Source organism: Stylophora pistillata, chromosome 1 (genome assembly GCF_964205215.1).
Source record: "Stylophora pistillata chromosome 1, jaStyPist1.2, whole genome shotgun sequence".
NCBI classification, from domain to species: Eukaryota; Metazoa; Cnidaria; class Anthozoa; order Scleractinia; family Pocilloporidae; genus Stylophora; species Stylophora pistillata.
The window spans coordinates 7,291,976-7,319,720 of NC_142519.1; the positions used below are offsets into that span (position 1 = coordinate 7,291,976).

At 38.7% G+C, this 27,745-nt stretch overlaps 1 protein-coding gene across 1 annotated transcript; it reads left to right on the forward strand.

The window, feature by feature from the left end:
• The first annotated feature begins 6,682 nt into the window (after positions 1-6,682).
• On the forward strand, positions 6,683-23,319 carry LOC111338905 (uncharacterized). Its single transcript, XM_088762638.1, has 3 exons — positions 6,683-8,807; positions 22,163-22,549; positions 23,075-23,319. Exons 1-3 carry the CDS (start codon positions 6,683-6,685, stop codon positions 23,317-23,319), a joined length of 2,757 nt encoding a protein of 918 aa, XP_088618764.1.
• The last annotated feature ends 4,426 nt before the right edge of the window (positions 23,320-27,745 follow it).

Here is a 27,745-nt window from a genome sequence, read left to right on the forward strand (position 1 = left end):
ATTCATTTCGGTTGTTTAAGGATGAGATTTCGGGCTTACACAAAATAAAGGATATTTGACGCAAATTTGAACAGTACAGCAGAAACTGGTTTGATCTAAATATTCCCAGTAGACATTGCTCAGATTTGACCTTACAGCACATTCTGTCTGATCAATCAAGCTTTATTTATTAGAAATGCTTTTAACTATGTTTATGTTTTAAACGCTGTAGTCAATTTACTTAGAGATAAATAATGTAAATCGTTTTTATTATTCTTACTGTATATTTTGTAGAGTGATTTTAAGGGACACTATTCTCTTTTTTTTTTTTTTTATTGTAATCATATTCACACGACCCCACAAGCCCCCAGCTTTAAACCTCGTCGTGTTTAAATAAAGGATATGATTGATTGATTGAGTTAAGTATATGTTCTCTGTATTCTATACAATTATTCATCGTGTCTTCTCTTCCTATCATTGGCAATAGAGACAAAGACTGGCGAGAATTTATCGGAAAAAAGATACGGAGCGCTGTCTTCGCTGGTGTTTCCAATTGAGAGAAATCATCCTCGTGAATCTGAAATATTCTTCTAAGTCCTGAGTCAGCCGGCAATCATAACAAGCTTATGTTTTTATTGTGGCTAGTTTGATTTGCTTGTTTAAAATGGCACATGTACATCGTGATAGCATGAAATGGCACTTGGCGCCTGACGGCACTTTGACAATTTCTTCAAGAGTGAATGTCACTGGTCGTGAAAGCGCTTGATATTCACGAAATCCGGCTGGTTTTAAATTCTACTGATATCAAATTAAATACGTATGAAAACCTTATTTTTCATGGGAAAAAGTCAACTGAAAGTGTTCTAGACTGCACTTAGCTCAAATAGGCGCCATATTTAAAACAACTCACGGACAAATAGTTGCACAGTAGTCGATCTACATTATCTGTTAGACACGTCGATTTAGGAAAAGTCCTAATACATTTTCTCACATTTCTCTCCTGTGCTCAAGGTTGAAACAAAAATGTCGGCACAGTAGCGGCTAATGTGAAGTAATCTTGCGCTTCATGTCTCCATAACCTCAACTACATCGTAGCAAAGTGTACATGACTAAGTTTGGGTTCAATGGCTGCTAAAAGAATCTTTACCTCCTTTTTCGAGGATTTAATCCGTACCAGATTAATGAAAGGTAATGTATATACACATTCATTGATCTGAATCTGGGCACAAAGAAACCTTGAACACATAAAGTGTGGAGTAGGAATCCTTGCACGGCTAATCTCAAGAAGAAAACCATAAGAACAACGTATAATTTGGTTGGTATTGTCCATTATTCCCACTTGAAAGCCAGGCAATAACGTATAACATCCACAGATAAAATACGCATTTACGATTTTGATCATTTTAACGATTTGAAATATGGGTAATCATTTGAAGAGGGTTTCCTTAAGTGAAATGGTAATTTTGTTTTTGTTTGTTTGATTTTGTTTTGCTTGTTTGTTTTGCTTTAAAGATAAAACAATTCTAATGTAATTGTATTGTTTTGCTTCGTTTTGTTTTGTTTTTTTTTTGGTTTTACATATTATGTCGAACCTCTGAGTAGAATAAATATATCTTATTAACCAAGCGCGAGGGCCCTACTGGGAGAAGATCGGCCCGAGGTCTTGACAGTACGGACCGAGCGGACCGAGCGCAGCGAGGTCCGTACAAAAAAGACCGAGGGCCGATATTCTTCCAGTACGGTCCCGAGCAAGCATGGTTAATAAGAGATTTATTATACGACTGAAGTTCAAAGGGACACAAGTGCGGTATCTTTCGGGACCATTCGGGACAGTGCCCGGTCCAATACTGAGAGAATATTGACCGGCACCAGAGCATTTTGATTGGTTGATTTTAGTTATTGGCCCTCTGACTGCCCTAGTCGCGTAATAATATGTGCGTATGGAACTACCTAGATCTTACATTTCCTCTGCATTCTGTTACTCAGGTTATGGAAAATAAAAATGCATTGGTTGAAAGGCTTTGACGGAGATAATATGTGACAAGACTCTTCGTATGACTCTAGTATCGGTTAACTATTGAAAACACTGTTTCAGATAAGTTCAAGACATTTGTACCCTTTAAATTAGTGTAAAAATTCATACGAGGAAAGCTAAGAATATGGCAGTGGATGATAACAATACAAAAAGGAGCTCTCGACTAATGTTAACAAAGTATTTCCCAGCCCTTCTAACATATGTTTCAGTAGTGTTATGTAATATTTCTTTAAGGTTATATTTTCAACACAAATTAAAGAGTCCCCTGCTGGCAAAAACGCTATATCTTTTTTGTTCTTTTGTTTAAGAAGTTACTATGAAATATCACTTTGCAACTATTGTTATTAAAAAACGAATGCAAAAGTTCAAAACTTCCTCTGTTGAAAAACTTGTCAAAATGTACACTTATTTATAGAGTACAGACGGAAGTGCATTTGGCTGATAGGAGACCTCGATTCTTTCACACATGAAACAAAAAAGAAATTATTTTTACCTAAAGATGACGTCAATTACAATGTTTTCTTTGGAGAACTCACCGATCACATTCAAATCAGATGAACTGACAAACTTATCCTAGTATCTATGAAACATTTTCTAAATTCGTCTGAACCAGTTGCGAAGGTGATAAGTATAAATTATGGGCCATCTAAATTCTTTTGGGGACTTGACAGAACATTTTTTTTGTACCACGTGGTTGCTTGAGATGTGGGACAGGTTAATATTTTTAGTACTTTGCACTGATTCAAAAGGGCGGCTTCTCGTCGCTGCATAATTTACTTGATAACAAACAAATCAAACTATGGCAGAGAGAGGATTGGGAGGGTATTTTTCCCTTGCTTTCGTGGCTGTGTTGTAATGCGAAGGGCACGGCAGAACAGAATTCAAAATTTCAAGGGAGACATCATTGACATGGATTTTTTTTATTACTGTATTGAAAATCTAATTTTCGACAAGCATGTCATCTCTGCTCTCGTTCACTGTTATGTTGCTGCTTGCAGTATTTCATTATCAATTCCATCCGTTTCCGGTGAGATGTCTGAAAGATTCCTCGTGGAAGTTAGACAAACTAACATATTTACTTAAATCCCATATGTAATTTCCACGTGAATATCAAGGAAAATATCGCGTATTAAAAGTGGTTCTTCAAGAAATTCAGGAAACACACTTCGACCAGCCTTAGCCGTCGGTTGTTTGTTTGCTTGATTTGAAGGGCGCCCTCTACCACATATATCGAGCTTTGCTATAATATTATATTTTTTTCTAAAAAGAAAAAATAAATAAATAAATAATCTTACTTCAAATTTACATGGTAGTGTTGGCATGTGTGTCCTAAACTGACTTCATTCAACCTGCTATTGACGCGAAGGTCTTTCTGTGCCATATCAAGTGGACTGGCTCCAAAGGGCCCTTTATTGATATCAAAGAAAAAGGGGGACTGAGATGTAAGGCTCAGCTAAGTTTTCAAAACTTAAAAGATATCGGTTGCGTCTTGATGATGTTTCGAAAAAATGTTTAGGAGTCACGAGCCAGTTCTTCGGTAAAATTCGTAACTTCACTCGATCGCGTGATGGTTACAGGCCTTTAAGGACCAGGATGTTTTGCCGCAAGAAAGCCTTCGGGAGTCATTTCTGTTGACTTGTCATAATTTGATATTCACACTTTGGTGGGCTAAAAGAATACACTTTGAAAATACGTCTTTTTAAGTAACTCGCGTGTGTTCCAATAGTTTACCAAAATTTTCTAAGAAATTATAGTATAAAATTATAATGCTGAGTTTGACATAAGAAAAAAAAATGGCGCTCGAAGGTCTACCATATCCTTAAATTACAAATGGCCTTTATAGTTGCGTGCGAATTTTTTTAAAAACAAATTTAGTGACACGATATATATTTTAAAATCAATTTTTTTTCAGAAAAATCAAAGCGATTCGAGAGAGATGGAGACAAGAGAGAATATGTCATTTATTATATAGATGGCAGCGTCCGCGGGCAAGATGAAACGAATCCTGTGCTCTGATTGGCCGACCCAAGCGGGTAAGATTGGACGCATATAAAGGTTGTGACTGAAGTCTTTGCTTAAAAAGCTCTCCAGTCGATAAAAAAAAAACATATTTATGAAAAATTTCAACGAAGCTAAAGATGTTCTGCAAAGCGACTCAACACGAAACGGATTCCGCACGCTAAGAGCGGGCCGGATTGGTGAATTTCACAAGCTCTCGGAACCAGTCAGATCACAGGATTTGTAGAATACCGCCCCCCCACGAACTGCGAAAAACATAAAAGAGCTCTTTTTTCCTGATTGAAAGAACACTTCAATAAATACATCTGTCAAAAACCTATTCTAAGCTGATATTGATGCTGGACTAGCTATCTGATAACGTTCCATTTGGCAAGGTGCAGTTGTACCAGCTGGATAGAAAGTACTTTAGATTTTTCTGGCCACTAAAATCACATACACTGAACATGAAAACTGAAGTCGGATAGCCAAAAAGAAAATAACAACATTGATCAAATTCAATTGCACGGGCATGTTTCAAAAACCTTGTGCACGCCTATGACGTCAGCAAACAAATACCTCAAAAGGAGTAGTTTTCTTTCGCGATAGACTACGGAGTTCTCATCCAGTTTGGCCACGAGTTTCTTTATTTTCATAATAGCTTTTCCGTTCTTTAGTCCTGTAAGAGTTAAAAATGAGAAGCTATTTTGAGAAGAATACTCTTTTTGATCATCAAATAGAGGCCAAAGTTTTAAAAAAGCTTCTGTCTCGAAATATTTCTTTGTTATTGCTTTTTAACACGCGATTGCTTGGTACACCTGAGAACTGTACACATCTTACTTTGAAATCTGATCCCCGCCGGATTTTCCTCAATTTCTAATCAGTGAGTACATTTTGAACAAACTTTGATAACTTTTCTGCTATGCATCCAATTTACATCCATTCGTTCGATCTCTTAAATAAATGCCGTTATCATATCAAGGAAGTTCTACTTAAAGGGAAAGTACGGTCTAGAAAAAGTTTATCTCAATTAGAAGACTTTTTCTCATCAGTTCGAAAATAACTGCCATTTTGTCTAGTTTGCTTTGTATTAGCGACAAGAGCGCTTCGAAGTTGCCCAATTTTACAGCTTTTGTGGTTAGAAAAACGCCATCTTGGATATTACGTCATTGTGACGTAGAAATAGTCAAACTTAGTTCGACTTTATGTGAAAACAATTTCTTATGCTCCCAATAGTTGAAATGAGGTGAACTGTCCTATTGTTGAACTAAAATACATACTAAAATTCAAAAGAAAAAGGTGTAAGCCTCTACAAGCTACCGGAAAGTGAAATATTAAAGAAAAGTTGGCCGGCAAAAATGACCCGCGACGACGGTTTGCCGAACCCTGTAAAACCTCAGAACTGCCAGAACGAAGACTTCCATGCGCTTTACCAAGCGATGTACAAATATATCTTGTCTTTCCGAAGTCTGTTATGAGTCCACCGAGTAAATTTTCTTTACCCCAACAGCCACATTCTCCTGCGGAGAAAAAACTACATGACATTTAATACATCGCTAGCAAATTATCAAGACAAACACGTTTGCGACTAATACGACCTAATCCTTCGTCAGGCAGGCGCCCATTTTTCACTATATCATATCGATTGGACACGATAAATATAATATGAAAATATTTGTCTTCCAACCAGCTAGTTGACGTAATTATGCAGTACTTATGCTTTCAAAAGAAATCGAAAGTTTCATTTTAGCTTCGATTATATTGAGCTAATTTCTAATGTAAACACTGTATGACAGAGGCGATTTTCCGGCGCACGTCGAATATAACAAAGCTCTACTTCTCACAAGTCGCGACATTTCAAACATCTTAGAACGAAAAATACTGCGTTGAAGCTAATTCTAAGCAATAAAGATGAAAATCAATTTTGCAAATTAGAGGTAAATGCTGACGGAAACAAATTTTAATTCGTAACAATTAACTTCAGCCTATTGTCAGCGTTAATTTTGGCAACGAAGTGTTTGTAATCAATTTTGTCAGGTGTTTACGCATACGAAGAATGATCTTCAAGTCTATCATTTCTAATTTGTTGCATACCAACTGGGGCTGATCTCAGTTCCAAATGGCTCGTGTTGCGTTATACACCGAAGCTGGTTTCCTGTAACTGCAAAAATAGTTCGTCTCATTCCGAGGTAGCAGTTTAAAATGAATCCGTAGCGGGCACTGCGGTCTTCTTTAGCAAAGTAACTATCACTCCACAGCTAGGATTTGTTTGAGGAAAAAACCTTTGCTTTCAAATTGAGTCGGTGTCCTAGTGCATTTAATTCTTAGGAAAATACATTCTCGTTTTCCGTAGGTTTCTCTTGACAGTTGCCGCAAGAGAACCACTCGCGATTTCCAAGACGTGAGCCACTGAGCGGTCGACGTTTCTTCTTGAAATTCATTTTCTTGACTTTCTCTCTGTCTTTCTCCCCAACAGAAGTATCTCATTCCCCTGAAGACGAGCCATGTTTCGTTTGAAACATAAGTGGATGTACCACTTCCTCTCGCTAGATTAAATCCTAGTCGAGAATTTAATAGGTACCGCCCCCATCGCCGCTTATTTCCATTTTTACATCCACTTCAGCAAGGGATATAATTTAGCATGTTTGACTATTGCTACATTGACTATTGGCCATGTCTGCGTTCGGAAGAAAAGCACACAAGAATGCTGACTGGTTCGAGGCGCACTGGAAAGAAATGCAGCCAGTCACGGAAGCCAAAAGGATAGCCCTTCTGGCTTACAAGCAGAACCCTTGCCACAGCACACGCGACGTTCTCAGAGCAGCTAAGAGCAAGGCCCAGCAGACCGCCCGCCGCTGTGCTAACAAGAACTGGCAGAACCTGTGTGCCAAGATCCAGACAGCTGCCGACTGTGGTCATACTAGAGGGATGTATGAGGGGATCAAGACAGCAACTGGCCCCACGAGCATCAAGACAGCACCGCTCAAAGTGAAGTCTGGCGAGGTCATCACCGACCAGAGCAAGCAGCTGCAGCGTTGGGTCGAGCACTATCTCGAACTCTACTCGACCCAGAACATCGTGACTGACGCTGCCCTTGATGCCTTGCCCAGACTACCAGTCATGGAGGAGCTTGACGAGATACCCACACTGGAGGAGCTCAGCAAAGCCATCGACAACCTTGCCTGTGGCAAGGCGCAAGGGAAGGACAGCATACCATCAGAAGTCCTAAAGCACGGCAAGTCTTCCATCCTCCAGCCGCTTCACGAGTTCCTCCGCCAATGCTGGGTGAAAGGGCACATCCCACAAGACATGAGAGATGCAAGTATAGTCACCCTCTACAAAAACAAGGGTGACCGAAGCGATTGTAATAACTATCGCGGCATCTCACTCCTCAGCATTGTAGGCAAAGTTTTTGCGCGTGTCACTCTAAGTCGCCTTCAGAGTCTCGCTTCACGAGTTTACCCAGAATCCCAATGTGGGTTCAGAGCCGCCAGGTCCACAGTGGACATTATCTTCTCCCTCCGTCAGCTGCAGGAGAAGGGTCGTGAGCAGCAGCAACCATTGTTCCTCGCTTTCGTGGACCTGACAAAAGCCTTTGACCTGGTCAGTCGAAGCGGGCTCTTCCAGATCCTTCAGAAGATCGGCTGCACACCAAAACTCCTTGCCATCATCGCCGTCTTCCACGAGGACATGCAGAGCACCGTCTGCTTTGATGGAGCCACCTCGGATGCCTTCCCAGTCAGAAGTGGATTAAAACAGGGCTGCGTTATGGCACCAACTCTGTTCGTGATTTTCTTCTCGATGTTACTCCAGTATGCCTTTGCCGACTGCTCCGACGGTGCATGCATTCGGACAAGGGCAGATGGCAAGCTCTTCAACATTGCCAGGCTCCGCGCCAAAACGAAGATCCTTGAGGTGCTCATTCGCGAGCTGCTGTTCGCAGATGATGCTGCCCTGGCATCTCACAGCGAGGCAGGCCTCCAACGCTTAGTTGATAAGCTGTCTCACGCCTGCAAAGAGTTCGGCCTTACCATCAGCCTAAAGAAGACCAACATCCTTGCCCAAGATGCACTGACACCTCCCGTCATTACAATCGACAATAATGAACTAGAAGTGGTAGACTCTTTTACTTACCTAGGGTCCGCAGTGTCAAACAAGACATCGCTAGACGTCGAGATCAGTTCAAGGATTGCCAAGGCAGCGGGAGTCATGGCCAAACTCAACAAAAGAGTGTGGAATAACGACCTGTTGAGCGAGAGGACCAAGCTGCAAGTCTACCAATCTTGTGTCCTTTCCACACTCCTCTATGGTAGCGAGTCATGGCCTACATACGCCAGACAAGAGAAGCGGCTCAATGGGTTCAACCTCCGCTGCCTTCGGCGTCTCCTCCAGATCAAATGGCAGGACAGAGTCCCCAACATCGAGATCCTTGGGCGAGCCGACCTGCCTAGCATCCTTACACTACTCATCCAAAGACGCCTACGGTGGCTAGGCCATGTACACCGTATGGACCCCGGTCGCTTGCCAAGACAAGTCCTCTATGGGGAACTGCGGGAGGGCGTCCGACGCACGGGCCGACCACTCCTTCGCTTCAAGGATGTTTGCAAGCTCGACCTGCAACTCGCTGAAATCAACCCCAACACCTGGGAGATCCTTGCGCCAGACCGGAACGCCTGGTGTCGCGGTGTGAAGGACGGAGCTCACAGGGCCGAGTTGAAGGCCAGGGCCGAGGCGACTATCAAGAGGGGGATAAGAAAGAAACGTCAAGGATCAGTTCTAGAGGCCACCAACTACATCTGTACCAGCTGCAACAAAGATTGCCACTCAAGAATCGGGCTTTTGAGCCACTCAAGAGCCCGCCAACACTGATGCGCTGACCATCGCCTCTCCGAGACGAGGATGCCATGCCACGTCATAACAAAGATGGCGGATTTCAGTTTGAAAATGCCGATTTTTGGAACGTAATTTTTCGATCGTATCGGGTACAACGTACTGATAGAGAAGCTTCTGGGCTTAGGAGTTCGCATATTTTTAATACCGTGGATAATAAGCTTCCTGACTAACCGTCGACAACGCGTTAAGTTACCTGGCTCCATCTCTGACTGTCTTCCAACAAGAGCCGGCGTCACCCAGGGAACAAAACTCGGTCCAATATTGTTCCTGGTGATGATAAATAACTTGAACATCTCTGATCCTGAATCCTGCACTTGGAAGTTTGTCGATGATGTATCGTTGTCTGAGGGGCCCGTGAAGAACAGCACCTCAACCATCCAAACAAGTCTCGATACTGTCGCCTCTTGGAGCTCCAGTAACTGGATGAAACTCAACGCTAAAAAGTGTAAAGAAATGCGGATATGCTTTCTCAAGGAACCCACAGAACTCCCTCATTTGAAGATCGGCTACCAACAATTAGAGCTTGTAACTTCACACGAGGTACTTGGCCTGGTGATTCAGAATAACTTAAACTGGAACAATCACATTGAAGCTACTGTCACCAAGGCTTCTAAACGCCTACACATACTCAGAGTACTCCATCGAGGGGGTGTGGAGATGAATGATTTAACCACTATCTATATCTCACTGATACGATCTGTTCTTGAATATTGCTGTGTAGTATGGGACCACGCCCTCCCCTCCTACCTTTCACAAGAGCCAGAACGAATACAGAAGCTTGCTCTTAAAATCATAGTACCTACTTTATCTTACCCAGAAGCTCTGCAATTCCTTAATTTAAGAACATTAGTTGAAAGACGTAGTGAACCTTGTGTTAAAACTCTTGAAAATATCTCAAGAGGAGGGCCACTTTTTAAACATCTCCCGAAAGAAAGAAAGCAAGTGCATCAGTATCAATTGAGGAACGCTAGCAATTTTTCAGTGACTACATGCAGGATCGAAAGACTGCGCCGCAGCCTTTTTCCAAGGACTGTTTTAGCCTTCAACAAATAATAGTTTCTTTTTATATATATTTGCATACCCACATAGTTAAATGTTAATTCTTAATTATTTCAATAATTATCTTGTATTTCTAAACCCCAATGTAGCCCAGTCCCTATCCACGCATGTAATTTTAAATATTTGTTAAATAATTGTAACCACATTGTAATTCAGATTTTCTGTGAAAATGTGAGAAATAAACTTATCTACCTACCTACCTACCTACCTGAATAGCCAGTTAGGACAATCCAAGCAAGGAACTTTTGATCTAAGTAAAATTTTTCTAGACCGTACTTTCCCTTTAAAGGGAGAACCTAAGAAAAAATGTCCATGCCTTATAACGGTTCATCAACTGTCAATGGATCACAACCTATAAAAATTCAAGTGCACAAAGGACAAATTTAAAAGCGTCTATACTATACTATACTATGGAGTCCCAACAGCCTTTCTGTAATAGCCGGACCACTAAACTAAAACTAAGAAAAAATACTCAAGTTGAATTAAATCAATATTTTTATACCAAAATCATTGTAAGTAGCATTTTTATGCTTTACATTCGTATTATTGCATCATTCATCATAAATTATTGAATGAAAAAAACAAGGCTTTTTCGTCATTCCTTTACAATATCCATTACAATAAAACCAGTATTAAGCAGACTAAACGACCGCCTGTAAAAGCTTATAGGTATGTCTAAAATGTAGAAAGGGCAACGTCACAATTGAGGTGGCTAGTACTAGTTTCCTCGCGCGGGGAACAGGTCACTCTGTCACGCGCGAGAGAAACGTGTGAAAGAAGCGCGAGATTAAAAGACGAAAATTCAAAGCAAACTTTTGTAAGAAGTTTATCTAACAGCGTGTATTTGATGTGTTGAACGGCCACTGCGCATGCAAGAGACAGAATCGAAGGTAAAGAAGACGATTCCCGGAGACATTAAGGTTGCTTCACATCTAAACGAACTATCCAAGCGATATGAAATCATGCGACGGCGAAAAACGGAGAACTCAAGTGAAGGATAATCTGCCCGAAGGGGAAGAAGACGGTGAAACTTCAAGGAAAATAGAATAATATAGCCAGAAGTTGTGAGTAGGTCCTTTAAGATGAACCTGGGAGGCTGTCTTTGACGGCTATTGAATGACATTTTCTAAGCAGTTAACATCGTAGGTGCTCGCGCGAACACACGCGATAGTCAGCGGAAGCTATAACAGATCATGAGGAAATGTCGGTCTTATAGAATCCAGATTTTAAAATGCGCGAAAACGCGCGTGGGAATTGCTAAACTTACGAACGCTATTGCATGCAAGGAAGTCGGGTGACCCCTTTTTTTTTTTCATCGTTCCAATATGATAATAACGTTGAAAGTAATCGTCAGAAAAAAAAAATAGAAAATTCTACGGAAGGACATTTGCGATGCGTGAAAATTGCCTTTTTCTGGATTCTCTGAAATTCTCTTCCGCATAATTTTTTTTAAATCTTTGTGCATTTTCCTTTTCAAGTGCCGAAAGCAATCACTAAGGCATCAGCTTCTGTAGTAGCAGAGAGCGTTGGAGGCCTGCTCTGATTGGCTACTTTAACTCCGAATATCTTTTGCTAGTCACCTCCGAGCAACCCGCGCCAATTTTCCCGAGGAGAATATTGCAATTGTTGTAGGAATAAATGAGCTAATATCATATTTTTATGCTATATAAGAGTACTATTTATAGGTTATTTCATGGTTGGTGAGCGCGGACGATTTTTATTCACAAGTTGTGTAAAACAAATGAACGAGCACAGCGAGTGAGTTTGTTTTACACAATGAGTGAATAAAAATCGTACAAGCGAACAAACCGTGAAATAACTTATTTATTAGATACATACCGAGATTCATAAGCGAACAGAACCCAGACATAAACATATCTTTATTTTCTTTCAAAGGAAAGCAACGCGCGGTCAAGCCGCCGTTCGGGAGTTGCACTGAAATGGCTTCCTTGTAAAATACTTCTGTACATCTAAATGATCAAGCGAAAATGCCGTTAAAACGTAGAACTAGTTGGAATAAATTAAGACATCCTGAAAATATGTCTTAATAGTTCTATGGATTAGTTTACCTTAGTGATTCATTTACTAATTTTTCAAATGTTAATCATGTTACATTGTGTATTCCATCCGGAAGGAAGAAATTTTATTACAATCCGTACATTTCCCCTGTCAATTGAATGTCGCATTTGTCGTTGTTTATATGCTTTTAAAGATATTTTATTCGATTTGCAGATATCTAAACTATTAAACTGTGGTTGCTCTTTCGGCATAAAGAGGACTTCACGGTGCGGTGAGGGTGTCCCGAAAACACTGACCCCAAGTCCATGGACTTCCCTACGGACCTCGTCCACGGACCCCTGTACGAACCGGTCCACGGACCCTCTACGGACCCCCCTTTACGGACCCAGCATGAAAACAGACAATAATTTGACTGTTAATATTCCAAATAGTACCGTGGCAATGAAAAGAGAAAAAATCCGACTAAAAAGTAAAAAAAAAAGAAAGGAAAAGACCGATAACTTAGCTAACTTGTGTATATATAAGTGAGTGATTCTGAGGGTGACCCGGCTTTTCGAAAGCTGCGCGGTGTTTTCCCTTTTCTATCAATCATTGAATAAAAGTCGCCCTGCTGAAAGATTTGGCAACTAAACACGTAATTTTCAAATATCGTGATCTCTAATCAGGCTAATGAACATGGACATCTTTCTTTGTCGAAGGAGCACTATTTTGTGAAGCCTGGGTCGAGTCAATGAACACGCGGGGATTGTGCCGAACAAAATGGCGGAGGCAATCTGTGGCAGCGAATGTAGAAGGATATATATACACAAGTTAGCTAAGTTATCGGCCTTTTCCTTTCCTTTTTTTCTTTGCTTTTTATTCGGTTTTTTTCCTCCTCCCATTGCCATGGTAATATTTGGAATATTAACAGTCAAAATTTCGCCACCACGAACAAAGAAACAACGGTAAGTCAAATCTCTATAAGTTGTCATTGTTATTATTGTCTTTTCATGGGGGGTCCCCGTAAAAGGGCGGTCCGTAGACCGGTCCGTTGAGGGGGTCCATGGACTGGGGGTCAGTGTTTTCGGGATACCCATTTTATTCGATTTGTAGATATCTAAACTGTTAAAATGTGGTTGCTCTTTCCGCTTAAAGTGGATTTCTCGGTGCGGTGAGGTTTTCGTTTGTTTGAAATGGATCCTTACATCGACTGTTTCCCGAGAAACAACTTACATCAAAGGCAACGTCTTGAGTCATAGAAATAGGATAAAAAAAACATACATGCAACGTAGGCTGGCTGAAAAAAAGCGCAATTTAACTGACAGAAAATTTTACAGAGTTGACGAAAGATGTAAGCGACGTGACCAAAGATGTCCACGAATTGACTTAAGATGTGGGCGAGTTTACCAGAGATAGACTCGTGTTGACCAAAGATGGAGGCGAGTTGACGAGAGAGGTTGATAATTTGACCTTTAATGTGGGTGAGATGACCAAAGAAGTGGACGAGATGACCTAAGACGTCGACAGGTTGACCAGTTAAACAGGAGTGACCGAAGAAGTAGAAGTGTTGAACAAAGATGTGGACGAGTTAGCCAAAGATGGAGGCGAGTTGAAGAGAGGCGTTGAAAAGTTCACTTAGGATGTCAATGAGTTGATTATGGCTGAGGGCGAGTTGACCAACGACGTCGACAAGTTAAAAAAACACACAGAAGAGTTACCGAAGAAATGTACGGGCGTTAACTGAGCAAGGATGTTGAAGAGTTGAGCAGGGACGTGGAAAAAAGGTCTTGTAGAGCATCTGGTATGTTATTGTTGTTGTTTTTTAATCGTTTGTTATCGTTGCAATCGTCTTAACGTCATTTCATCGTTTTATGTCCTTTTTTCCTATGTTTTTTTTTTTTTTTGTTTTCTCTTTTTAATTTCTTATTTTACGTTTCATTAGTGGATCTTACTGTAAAGTAGCATTTAGCTATTTGGAGTTTTGCGCCCAAAAAAGCACTTTGTACTAAACAGATGAAATTGACCGAGGACATATGCGGGTTGAAATGTCGGTAAAGTGACCGCTAACAACTGAAACTCCTTGGATACCCTTTGCTAAGACTACGGTTGTAAGGGATGAAAAGAGAGCTTCTCCTTTATTTTTTTGTCCGTTATATTACCCTGCAGTAACATACTTATTCTTAGCTATCTGCTCTCCCAGCAAACTTTACTAAAAGATTCCCTATTTCATATTCACTAACCGATAGAAAAGTTAACGGATGAAAATTACCCCTAAAGCTATTAAGATATCACACTTCAGAATTTTATCGGACAACTATATGATAAAAGCACAAGTTATATAGGTCGTGTTTTGATGAGCTCGGGAAGTAATTAATACCAGAAAACTATGGCCATCATTCTAGGTATTTAATTGGTATCCCCCCCCCTCCCCCCCCCCCACCAGAGTTCGTTCCGTCTAGTTGTACGAGGAACGTAAATTACGAAACCTAGAGCGCAAACATTTCCTCGAAATAGTTTACTTCAGTAAAGTTTGAAAGGTGTTAGGGTTGGGCTCAGAAACCACTGATTGACTTATCTGAGTTAGTTGACTTCAGTAGTTTGTCTGTTTTTAGATAATAAGTATGAGTGCTAGCGAGAAACGTGTTCGTTGTACAATTAAATCTACCCTAAGCGAACTTCCATACGCGAATGTTGATATTATTAGAGCTCATGGACAGTTTAATAACATTCTCAACAGTGACTTACCGACCAAGAAGTACTTAGACAAACTTCATAGTATTTATGATTTAGATTTGTTTCGCTTAAATACCGAATCAACATTAAATCCCGACAGAAACTTAAGCATGCAACAAATTAGATGTAAATATTTCTCACCCTATAGTTTTTCTATGTTTAAAGAGTCTTTGTTGGAATCAGATAGTCAAGGTCCTTTCTCTATGCTTCATACTAACGTAAGAAGTTTGCGGAAAAACATTGATAATTTTCAAGTCCATCTTTTAGATGAACTTGACTACCAATTCAGTGTAATCGGTATTACAGAAACAAAAATTACAAATTCATCTGGGCTAGATTTCAATGCCTGCATACCAAACTATCAGTTTGAATATGTCCCAACACCTCTATCATGTGGAGGTGTTGGAATGTACATTAATAATTGTTTGAAATATAAGGTTCTGGAGAGAACATCTAAAGACGCTTTTCAGGCTTTATGGATCGAAATTGAATCCCTAAAGAGTAAAAATATCGTTTGTGGAGTGATTTATAGACAGCATAATGATCCGGAACAATTCCTCCAATATGTTGACTTTACTTTAGAAAAACTTAGCTCCTCTGATAAAGTTGTTTATCTTATGGGCGATTTCAATATTGATCTCCTTAAATCTGAAATTTCCGATTACTCCCAAAATTTGTTGTTATCTTTACAATGTTATTCGTTCTTCCCGGTAATTGATAAACCATCTAGAGTCTACAATAATTCTGCCACACTCATTGATAATATATTTCTGAATAGATTTGATCATAAAATTTCAGGTGGAAATATCGTGTCAGACATTAGTGATCACTACTCCCAATTTTGTTTTATCCACAGTCTTATACCAAAAAATTTTACTGCTAAACATAAAATTCGCGATTATTCCAACTTCTCTGAAGAATGCTTTATTAATGATGTCTCGGATACTGATTGGGATAACTCAATGACATATGGATCTGTAGACAAATGCTTTTCTTCCTTTTACAATAAATTTAACAAGCTCATTAATAAACACGCTCCTCTCAAAATTTTATCTAGGCGCAAGGCTAAACAATTTTCCAAACCGTGGATAACTGAGGGCCTACGTAAATCTATCAAAATAAAGAATAGACTTTTTTACTCAGGAGATAAATCAAAATATAAGCTGTATAGGAATAGAATTGTTAGTCTTTCTCGTCTCAGTAAAAGATTGTATTATGAAGCTTACTTCACTACAAATCTAAGAAATGTTAAAAAAACGTGGGAGGGGATTAATGAACTATTGAACAGACAGCGTAACAAAAAAACAGTACCAGCCCTTCAACGCTCTAACAACTCTGGAGTAACACAAAATTCGTCTGAAATAATCAATATCTTTAATCAGTACTTTGCGTCTATTGGACCGCGGCTTGCACGCAATATATCACCTTCCAGGATAAATTTCCAGGACTACCTTGTCGGCACTAATCACTTTAAGTCTTTCTTTTTTGATCCCGTCGTTCCATCCGAGGTGGACTTGGAAATCTTGGCTATACCCAGTAATAAAGTATATGGCCTATATTCTTGCCCGGTTCATCTTCTAAAATCTGGGCGCCATATCCTTTCTTCACTCTTAGCTGCCATGATGAATAAGTCTATCTCAACGGGTATTTATCCCCATCTTTTGAAGCATGCCGAAGTAATTCCTATCTACAAATCGGGAGACGAAACTGATCCATGTAATTACCGCCCAATTTCCCTCCTTTCTGTCTTCAATCGATTATTTGAGAAATTGATGGCTAAACGTCTTAAATCACATTGCGAAAAAATGGTATCTTTTTTACTTCTCAATATGGATTTAGAGACAAGTGTTCAACCCAACATGCAATTTTAGATATCTTAAGCAAAATTCAAACTAATATTGATGCAAAGTTATTCTCTTGTGGTATTTTTATTGACCTAAAAAAGGCATTTGATACGGTGGATCACTCAATCTTACTGCACAAATTATATCATTATGGAGTCAGAGGAATAATTAATAACTGGTTCTCTTCGTACTTGTTGAACAGGAACCAGTCGACTCAAATTGGTTCAACCGTATCGAATATAGAAGAGATAGTTTGTGGTGTCCCTCAAGGGTCTGTACTTGGCCCCCTTCTCTTTTTGATTTATGTTAACGACATTTACCGTTGCTCCCAGATTTTTGAGTTTTACCTATTTGCTGACGATACTAACTTGCTTTATTCAAACAAAGATCTTAAGGATCTTGAAAAAGTTGTTAATGATGAACTCGCAAAAGTGGGTGACTGGTTGGACGCAAACAAACTTTCTCTTAACACTAGTAAATCTAACTTTGTTATTTTCCATCCTTACCAACGCAAATTGGACTACATAGTTCACTTGAAAATTTATAATAACGATCTTAAAAAAAGTGTATCTCTAGAACAAAAAACTTTTGTGAAATATCTAGGAATTCTGATAGATAATAACCTCTCTTGGAAGTATCATATTGATTATATCTCATCTAAAGTTAGTAAAGGAATTGGTATAATTGCCAGGTTAAGACATCTTGTCCCATTTGCCACACTTCTTAACATCTACCGCTCCTTAATTGAAACCTATATCTCTTATGGTCTTATTGCCTGGGGACAAGCTGCTAACACTCATTTAAATAAGGTTCTCATTTTACAAAAACGTGCTCTACGACTAATGTATTTTGCGGATAGCAATACTCATAGTGCCCCGCTATTTGTTAACTCCAGAATCTTACCAATAACTATGCTCTATTCTCATTTGGTTTCCTCTTTGATGCATGACATTGATAATCACCGTGCCCCGTCTAATATTTCTATGCTCTTTCTCCACTCCGAGCAGGTTCATCACCATTTCACAAGATTCTCAGCAACGGCTAATCTATACGTTAAAGCGTCTAGAACTAACCAACTTTTATTTTCTTTTGCTAGAATAGGTGTAAGATTGTGGAATAGCATCCCAAAAGAAATTCGTATTAAAAACAGAACCCCGTTTAAGCGTGAACTTAAAAATCGCCTGTTAAAACTTTTGGAAAATGAGGAGATGAATGTTGATATACGCTGCTCAGAAATTTGTAAATATCTCTTGATAAAGTAACTCTTCGTTTAAGTCTTGTTTCAATTGTATTATATATCTTGATAACTTTGCAATTGATTATTTAATTATTCAACGGACTTAATTTTATTTTATTTTATTTAACAATTGTATTTTTATTTAATGATTATCTTTGTTTAATTGTATCGGTATGTGATCATTAGCAGAGACAGCACTTGTTTTAGAAGGGTGGCCCGCCTAGAATAGCTTGCTAATTGCGGGTCACCTAGGACTGTGATAACTGTATTGCTAACAAATAAATAAATTGAATTGAATTGAATTGTGAATGGCTGTCCATGGCTAGCAGAAATAACAATTCTGCCTTTGTTCTGAATCTCCACAGAGTTACTTCTGTTCGTCCGCACTCATGCATTCCTGCAACTGGTCCGCCTTCAACAGCTCACTGTCGGGGCCCGTTGCGAAGTAATATGAGGAAATTGAAAAAGGATAAAGCTAAGAAAAATTCAAGCTTAAAATAGATATTTTACCAGAAAAAAAGGAATATGAAACGTCAACTTAACTTTCGCCGGGCAGCAAGCCGACGAAGATTTTGATATTCTTCGACAGACCAGCAAGCCACACATACCATAAACATTGACAATCCATTGCTTATGTCTCTTAGGAGTTATTATTACACCATGATTGGAATTCCTTTACTAGCACGAGAAAAAAAAAATGCAGCGCTGAACAAGAAAACCTTTTCAAAGACTAATGTGTTAGGTCTCTGAAAAAAAAGGGTAAAAAACTCTAATAAATGACTTGCAATTACAACGGTACCACAGGACAAGGTCGCACGCAGTTATCCCCAGAAATATGCTTGGCCATTGTAAAATTGTAACGAGCTAAAGCAATTAAGTAATTATAATCTCGAAGGTCTACTGATCCCTGCAAGTTTTGGTGGAGCGTTTAACATATTTGTGTCCTTCCTTTTGCCCGTTAATGGCATTCATTAGACCAATTGGTGGGAGGCAGAAAAACAAACTTCAAAAGCGAAGAAATTGACTTTTAAAAATATGGGCAAGACAAGTTTTACATATTGTGAAAACTGTGGAAAATTTCACCGAAGCAAATTGAAGAAGATTAAAATTAAAGACGAATAACTCCCTGGTAAATATCAGCAGTTTCTAATGTATACGGTTTTGATGATATGACTATTATAATAATTAACTGTTCATTATTTGATTCATTTTAACCAAATTTCCCTGCGTATTGTATCATGAAAGCCGTTGAAAATTACTATTAGCCTACAAATAGCTTGATAACAAAGCGTACTCTCCTTTCTTGGACGGAAATGCCTTTAATTCTCTTCATCAATATAAAGGCTCAAAAGTCGGCATAATAGTAAAAAAAAAAAAAGACCATATTACAAAATTGCCGAGAGATTTGGAGTTTTATAGTATTCTGAGCTTATTCTAACAGTTTGTATCATAGGACCAGAACCCAATAAATAAATTATCTACTGCAAGTGTTTTCCCTTACTGTTTTCGCGCAAAATATGAAGGAGAACTAGAAAACAAATAAAACGGTAACAACACTGCCCTCCCCACACAGCAGTTTAAGCAAGGAAACTTGGAATTTAATTAGAAGTAGTTATAAGAAAAGGTGAAGAAAATTTCATACATTTTTTTTTTTTACTTCAACGTAGATGGAGATCCAAATAAATTGAGAAGTTACCTTCAATTATCGCTTCTTAAAATATTAGTCCAGAAGGGAATAGATATTCATCTATGCCTCATTGTGTAACAACAAAGTTTGTGTCAAAGAATAAAGCACTCTGAATGTCATGTTAACGGAGGAAATCCTCGACTCCCACACTTTGCACCTGTTTTCCTTTCGTTTCTGAAGTAAGGGGCGTAAATAGTGCAGTGTATAATTGCTAAAAAAAACTCGCTCGTCCTGTTTCATGAAACATCCGTGTAGTTAAGCTAACTCCACGCGTTAAGAACGCCCATACTTTTTATCATTATAACTTCAAAGTTTCCTCTTTACATTTTATTTCGGAACTATCTTCCTCTTTCCGTTTGGTATTGTTTATCAACCCTTTTGCTCTCATAATATGCAAGATATGTCTGGAAAAAAATTTCATCGGGAATAAAATTTTTAGTCCACTCTTCTAGTATAGCACCCAATGGCGCGAGATAGCAGGATTTTCTTCGTTCGTCTGACCCTTTTCCTTTCGAGGGAAACGAGTTTAAGAGTTGAATTCTGTGACTCGTTACCCGGGTTCGCTTATAATGGCAGCAACTTAATTAGGAGAACATATGGCTTGCACGAGAAATTCTTCTTCTGTTGGAAGTAATCAAGCCAGGACAAGTAGTGTAAGCGTCAACCAAAACGCAAAAGATCAGCTGGAAAACAAGGATTCTTTCCTCCGTAGCATTTTGCAGAATAGTTTTTCTATTTCTTTTTAGAGTAAGAATGGTTTGTGATTGACATATTAATCAAACAGTGAAGTTCTTGTCAAAGGATTTTAGTTTAATGCAACCACTGTCAAAATTTGGAAAGTGCAAATTTTTTTTTACCAATTTTTAGATTGCCAAAAATTGGAAAATATTTGAATTCACTTCGAAACAGAAGATTTAGCCCTTCTTTGATTAAAACCTTTGTATCGAATTATCATTTGGTTATGTTTTCTTCCTTGCTTTTTTATCGATAGTTTGGAGCAGCTGGCAAACTTTGGGCTACAAGAAAAAAATTGCATACTGACTTCGAATTTCGATCAACGACCGTGTTAGAGGTGACCCCAAGAAAATTCGGCAACTTGTCTTCTGATTTCTGAATAGCATTTTTGATTCGCATCTTTCCTTTCTCTCTTTGTGGGAACGATCTTTATTTTTCTCTTCTTTTCTTTGTTTTTGTTTTGAGTGTTTTTTTCGAAAACAGAGTATCAAAAAATATTAATCAAGCATTGCGTCTGTTTTTCTCCTCCCCAAGAAATTTCGATGTATTTGAGGGTTCGCGAACGAATACTAAATAAGTCATTCGAATTCGGGCCCCGCGCATTAAGGCTTCATTTCATGTATGAGACAAACGAGGAAAACATCACGATCCCTGCTTTTGAAGTCTGGCTAGACGTGCTCATTATCTTAACGGGAAATATCAATTCTCTATCAGGATCTCGGTGATGACGACACATTGAATAAGTGGACCAACATCCTTATCTATTCCACATCCATGGCGGATGTTTTGCTAGCTTCTGTCAACTTAGAAATTCTCGGCTTCAGGCTTAGGTTAAGGTTCGAAAACAGCTGGCGTTCTTAACTCATTTTCAATTCAGGTCCTGACGTGTTTTACTTCCTTGAATCGGATGTTGGGTTTTTCTGGGTTGGAAGTTCACACCTCACTATTCTGAAAACAGCTTGCATTTTTGAATTCAACTTTATTAAGGGTATACCGTGGAATTTATGTGGGAAAGAGCGCTAAGTCGTCCGCTGACAACACTAAATGATTTTTATCTAAGATTCTGGTAGCATTACACTGAGGGCCACTCATACCATCATGCGTCCACACCAAAAACTTAACAGAACTTTTTTTTTTTTTCTTTTTGACTTGGTCAATGAAAAATGTTTAAATAAAAAAAAAAAAAAGAAAAACAAAGAATAGAGTTGGTCGCATTTTTTGTGCGGTACCCTTAAGGAGTATATGAAGTTAAACAATTGTTAAAAAGTAATGAAGGATCACATTTTTGTGTTCATAAAAATTGTTTATTAGCAAGAAGCATTAAAAATTTCTGTTCATATTTTCTTAAGATAGTCAAAAAAAGAAAACTTTTACGAACGCTTGAAGTCTAAATATTAAGCGGTAGTTGCTGCAAAAAGGAAATTTAAGGCGTGGGATGTTTTTCTTCCCTTCCACGTGCACTAAGCCTCCGCATGGCAATAGAAAGAGATCCTTGAAGTTCTGATTAATTAAATTGTCGAGGACGTAACACGAAAATAGCTGCTTAGCACTGACACAAAATATTCTCTTCCTTAAATATGGCTACCATCGGGGAATATAAATTCAGTTGCCTGCAGTAGTTTTCCATCATAACCAAGCAGTGTCACTACTTTAAGAAGTTCAAATTTGAGGTAGTTTCAACATTCGAACAATGCCTAGTGCAATACCAAATTCTCTCCGGATTTTTTTGCTCGTGGTGTTGGTTTCTAGGAGTCAAACCGTGGGTCACCCAATCACATCGTTTGCAGGTGAATGCGTCACTATTTCTGTTTCCTTTCATATAAGTTATATTTTTCTTATGCCAGTGCGAACATGAAATGATCTTTGTTTCTAAAAATATAGATCTGGTCTTCGTTCTACCAATATTTGGCTTTGAATAAGTCAATTTCTTTCTTTTCAACCAATCACATCTTTTTTTCTTTTAACAGCTAATTGTGCTGAGCTGTACAAGGCTGGCAATACAACCAGCGGTGTCTATACGATTAATCCTGATGGAGTAGGTGCCTTCGATGTTTACTGTGATCAGAACACAGCTGGAGGAGGATGGACGGTGATCCAGAGGAGACTGGACGGCTCTGTTGATTTTAATCGTAGCTGGTGCGACTACAAGCATGGCTTCGGTAGCATGAGAGGTGAGTATTGGTTGGGACTGGACAAGATAAACCGCCTCACTTGGAGAACAAAGAACAAGCTCCGAGTAGATCTGGAGTTTAGAGTCAATCAGAAAGTTCATCATCCTTACGCTGAGTACAACTTGTTCGTGGTTGAATCGGAATTGAAAAATTATTCCTTGATTATTGGAGAAATGTCTACAGGTAATGCTAGTTCAAAGCTAGGTTCATTATCATTCATACAACGTGAGACGAAAAAAAATAATCAATTTAAAAGCTGTATGCTTAGGCGTAGGAAAAAAAAATCATTTTATGCTTAAAGGGATACCACAGTGGAGTTGTAGGGAAATCTGTAATAATTTGCAGTCTTTAGAAGTAGTTTTGCACCTATGTCAATTTGGCTCTGAATTGAGTGCAATCATAATTTCGTCTCCGCAAATTAACTGTAACACGGGCCTCTATTCGGCGGAAAAGGGGACTGGAATTGAGCGCTTCTCTTTCCCGAAATCTTCATTAAGCCAATATTTTATGCTTTTTTGATCGAGAATATTTCTGTTCAATAGGTAGAAAGCAGCTGAGTGAAAAGCCAATGATACTGCAATCAGTGATACCAACTTGTAACAGACGACTGAATCAGTAAAACCTGCTATGAATACCCAATTCACTTTCTCACCCTGTTTATCTTTTCAGTTTTAAATTTTTCTGTTTCTTTTCTCTCTCACTCTAAAGGAGACGCCGGTGATTCTTTTGATTACAATAACAAGGCTCGATTTCTAACAAGGGATAAAGACGAGTACAAGCACCAATGCGCTACGAAATACGGAGCTTGGTGGTATCCCAACAATACCTGTGGTACCTCCAACCTTAACGGTGGATTCCAACACCGTTTAAGATGGTCACGGTGGAGTCAACATAAGCCTGGAATGTCAGCCACCAAAGTCGACATGAAGATCAAGCCGGATTGCACAGAATAATAATTATTTTTTTTTTTCGTTAAAACAGTTTTTGATACCTTAGTTTCTTTCACCATTTTCTCTAAAACCTTTGATCTCTCGGTCGCCAAAACTGGCAGCAAGCAAGTTAACAACGCAAACTTAGAATTTGCATGCAACGAGCTTGTAACAATACTCACAAGTTAACACCATTTTGCTACCAATTTAACAGAGAGATCTTTAATTATCCCTTGCGGAAGATTCACCTGATTATCTAGAATTTCCTTTGTTAAAAATCAATTTTTTTTCAATACTCCAGTTACTTATTTCCTAAAGTAGTTGCTTGTCTAATTTCGTGAAATTATAATGAGTGGTTCTCAAGAAATAAGCATATTTCCGAGAAAGCAATTTTCCATTCAATCGCATTCTTTTTACTTACTACGCATGCACTGCACTTAACTGGGTTCTTTCGGTAACGACGAAAAAGCTGAGAATTGTTGGGTTCTTTGCACCGCTAAATTTTCTAACACGTCTTTGTAATAAAAGATTAAAGCCCTCAATACACTGCGCCAACTATATAGAAAAATAGCACAGATAGTGCGGATACGTGTTGAGTAAATAAAATGACCGCTCTATTGACGGCATGTTTGTTTTTTGCAATCCTTGTGCGCGCACTGAATTGCATCAGCAAAAGCGCGCGCGAAAACTGTGTTCAGCCATTTTAAGGTGTCATGTGTATTAAATATGTCCGTGAATAAAATTTGACAATCAAACTTATCTGTGATGTGCAAGTTCTTTGGAAGTGTATCGTTTATTAATTGAGTTAGTACATACTAAAACAGTGGATAACGTTGAGGGCGCACTCTGATAGGCTACTGAAACTCACTACGTCACAATTAGACATAAATCAGCGAATAAAATGGCTAGATAGGTTTGATATATGGTTCATGATAAATTTTTGTTTCCTTCGAATTCCCCATACGAATTTTCTTTTGCTTATTGTATTCAGTAATCGGGTTGAATCTGGGCCAGCTGTTATTGGCTACGCTGCTGCGGTGTCCCCGCCATTTATTTATTTATTCATTTATTTACCCATTTATTTACTTATTTTGATTATTTTTGTTTGACGAAGTCAATAAATAAGTAAATAAATGAATTTCCATTTCATTAGGGACTCAAGGGACTCACACAGGTATAAAATTTCCCTTCAGTCAGCGCCTATCCAAGTTTTTTCGAAATGAGAACACAACAGCAAACAAAGGAAAGGATGTTCCATGCTTTTCTCAAATTTTAGCCTTTCAGATTACCTTAATCCAGCTTCCAATTCCGTTTCACTCTGCGGCAGCATTTTCTCTCTTAGCTGAATGTTTTGCTGTTAACAAAACTGTTGGTTTTTTTCTGTATTTCCACTTGAAACTCACGTTCTTCAAATATGAATCATAGAATTTATTGCTTTATGATAAGCTGGATCCTTCGCGTATTTTGAGTGGTTCCTACTTATGATCTAGTGGCAGTCAGACGCATAAATGACTTTACGATTAACAACATTTTTTTTATTGTTAAAAAAAAAAATAGACTCACGCTGGCGTGAATCTGTACAGTAATAGGGACCTTAAGCAAACCGCGACGGTAACGGCATCGAGGAAGTATCAGAACAAAAGATCTGATTGGCAGGATAATGGCTCAGCAAGTACATTTTGAAACTTTGTGTATTTCGCAGCCGTGCTTATGTCAAACAACAACGTGAAATCACGAAAAATTTCCGTTGTCTGTGAATGGAAAGTTTAAATTGGAGCTCAACCCCACTCACATCCGTGTGCTGAAGCTGAGGTGGGGTACCGCAAGAGACAGTAAGCACATCCAGCCATTCACGAAATTCTTACTATAAATTTTAATTCATTTCAAATCGACGTTTTCTTCGCAGTTGTCGTCCTGACTGCTTAAGGTCCCTACTACATCACAGAAAACGTCAGAGTGTGCTAAGAATATCCGTGACACATCTGGCTGTGCCTCGGAGCCGCTTGTTTGTTTCTCTTACCAAGTTATAATATGACGTCATCTGAGATATATTAATAAACAGACACAAGGCAACATGGAATCTGTTTGTTTAGACCTTGTGTAAATCATGGTAATGTGATGATAAATAAGATAATTGTAAGTTATATTCCCGCGGGGATCAGTTAAAATTAATTGTCGCAGCCTTAAGCTGATTTGAAAGAATAGATTGTTAGACTGCGTAATGTTATGATATGCTTCGGTTGTGATAGCAGTGTGCGAGGATTCTAACTTTTGAAGAATGGCAAGTTTCATTGTTATATCTATATATATCACTTTCCCATTTTTTAATTATGGTTATCACGCCCTACGTTGACGGAGCTCTCAATCACAAACACATTTTAACTTTGCGTTTGTGTTCTTGTTTCTCTGCTGAGAAACAGTATCCACTTTTTTAGAACTTAAAGCTTCACTGAATTTTTCGGGATTGTAAAGTTGATTTTTTCAATTTACTTTTATTTGCTTTTCAACCAACAGATGTCATTGTCAGGTTTGTTTCTCTTGGTTTCCATAAGAACATCCCTCTTGGCACTTGCCAAGTAAAATGAGAAACGTGGAGGAGGATGGTGTTACCAAGAAAATTTTCCCGTAATGTCAACGGTCATTGCCCAAGCCCTGTCTCTAATTTAAGTTCTGGCCAATCGGACGCTATTTTCCTGCACTTAATTTCGGATTCCTAACACCAGGCATTGATGATAACTGTGATGTTTTCGAAATAGGTTGTAAAATCCTTGCGCTAGTTTTGGCGATGATAGTTTGATCGCTGACATCTCTTTCATCTGAACAGACACCAACGCCCGAATACACTGAAGGTCAGAAAATGTTGTATTAGTTTCAGTTCTCTCAGTAGCTGCTGTTGCCTATGTCCTTTGAACGGTTGAAGGAAAGCCTTAGAGGGAAAGAACAGACAAATTGAAGCAATATTTTATCTCTTTGTAAAACTTAGTTCATTAGTTGGAGTTTCGGCAATGACACTTTTCTCCTATCTCCGCTCTTACACGGCAAACGTAAGTACAATTATTGTTCGAGTTAAGATTTCAAGTGATTTGAAACTAATTGCGTCTCTTTGTACTCTAGGTGAATAATTATTTTGTTTGTTTGTTTCATATACTCTTAAAGAAGGTGTTAAATTTCTTCTGGAAATTTTTCCACGATTTAACCCTTTGCACCATAACATGTTTATCCTACACTGGGCTCAGTCTATAGATTTTCTATAATATTGACTTTGGAAATTCTTATTCGTCCATCGAGAGTTTTTCCAAAAAGCGGTTGCTTCCTTCATTCTCATGACCTCGAAGTTTTATTTATCTATTTTTTTTACAATAACTGTGGAAATTCTCGTGCCCTCGTTAGTCGAGAATTAAGGTCACGGCGGTTATCGACGATAAAAATGAATAACGTAACTTATTACACGACTCAGGCCGTCAGAGGGCCAATAACTAAAATCAACCAATCAAAATTCTCTATTGCCGGTCAATATTCTCTCAGTATTGGACCGGGCACTGTCCCGAATGGTCTCGAATAATACCGCACTTGTGTCCCTTTGAACTTCAGTCGTATAATAAATCTCTTATTAACCAAGCTTGCTCGGGAACGTACTGGAAGAATATCGGCCCTCGGTCTTTTTTGTACGGACCTCGCTACGCTCGGTCCGTACTGTCAAGACCTCGGGCCGATCTTCTCCCAGTACGGCCCTCGCCCTTGGTTAATAAGATATATATATATCTTATATATATATCTTATATATCTTATATATATATATATCTTATATATATATATAGCAAATATATATATATATATATATATATATTTGCTTTCATGTCCAAATTGAGCACTCTATCTAGGATGAGTCATTGCCGTTGCAATTGCGCATGCTCGCTGGTTTACTCTAGTTTGAGCACTCTGGCATGGCTTAGACGATACCACAAAGGTTGGGTCGTTTGGGGTGACCGTCTCGGTTCTCCCCCATCCTAGCATTAGCACTGCACTGATGAGGCCCAGAAGGCCGAAACAGTACTGTCTGCAGTTATATATATATATATATACTGTTTCGGCCTTCTGGGCCTCATCAGTGCAGTGCTAATGCTAGGATGGGGGAGAACCGAGACGGTCACCCCAAACGACCCAACCTTTGTGGTATCGTCTAAGAGTTTTAAACCTTCTTTATGTCATTTCTTTGATCAATAAGGTTATAGACAACGGAAATTTGTGGTCGATTTGCTGTTTGCAATATAATTTAATCTTAAATGCCAGCTGTAATGCGCCAGAGTTTTCGGAAATTCTCGCACGCGTGTTTTATATATATATAAAGCAACGTTCTGCCATCCTAGCCATGTCGCAGTGAGAAAGATTCACTTATAATAACGAATGAAAATTTCTGAAATAGGGACAGTGACGAATATCCTAGTTTTAC

Excerpts from the sequence above, each read along its gene's own strand:
- LOC111338905 (XM_088762638.1), top strand. The coding sequence starts at position 6,683 with ATGTCTGCGTTCGGAAGAAAAGCACACAAGAATGCTGACTGGTTCGAG. Across the intron at positions 8,808-22,162 it reads AGAGGCCACCAACTACATCT|CTAATTGTGCTGAGCTGTAC; the intron begins GTACCAGCTGCA and ends TTCTTTTAACAG. Across the intron at positions 22,550-23,074 it reads TATTGGAGAAATGTCTACAG|GAGACGCCGGTGATTCTTTT; the intron begins GTAATGCTAGTT and ends CTCACTCTAAAG.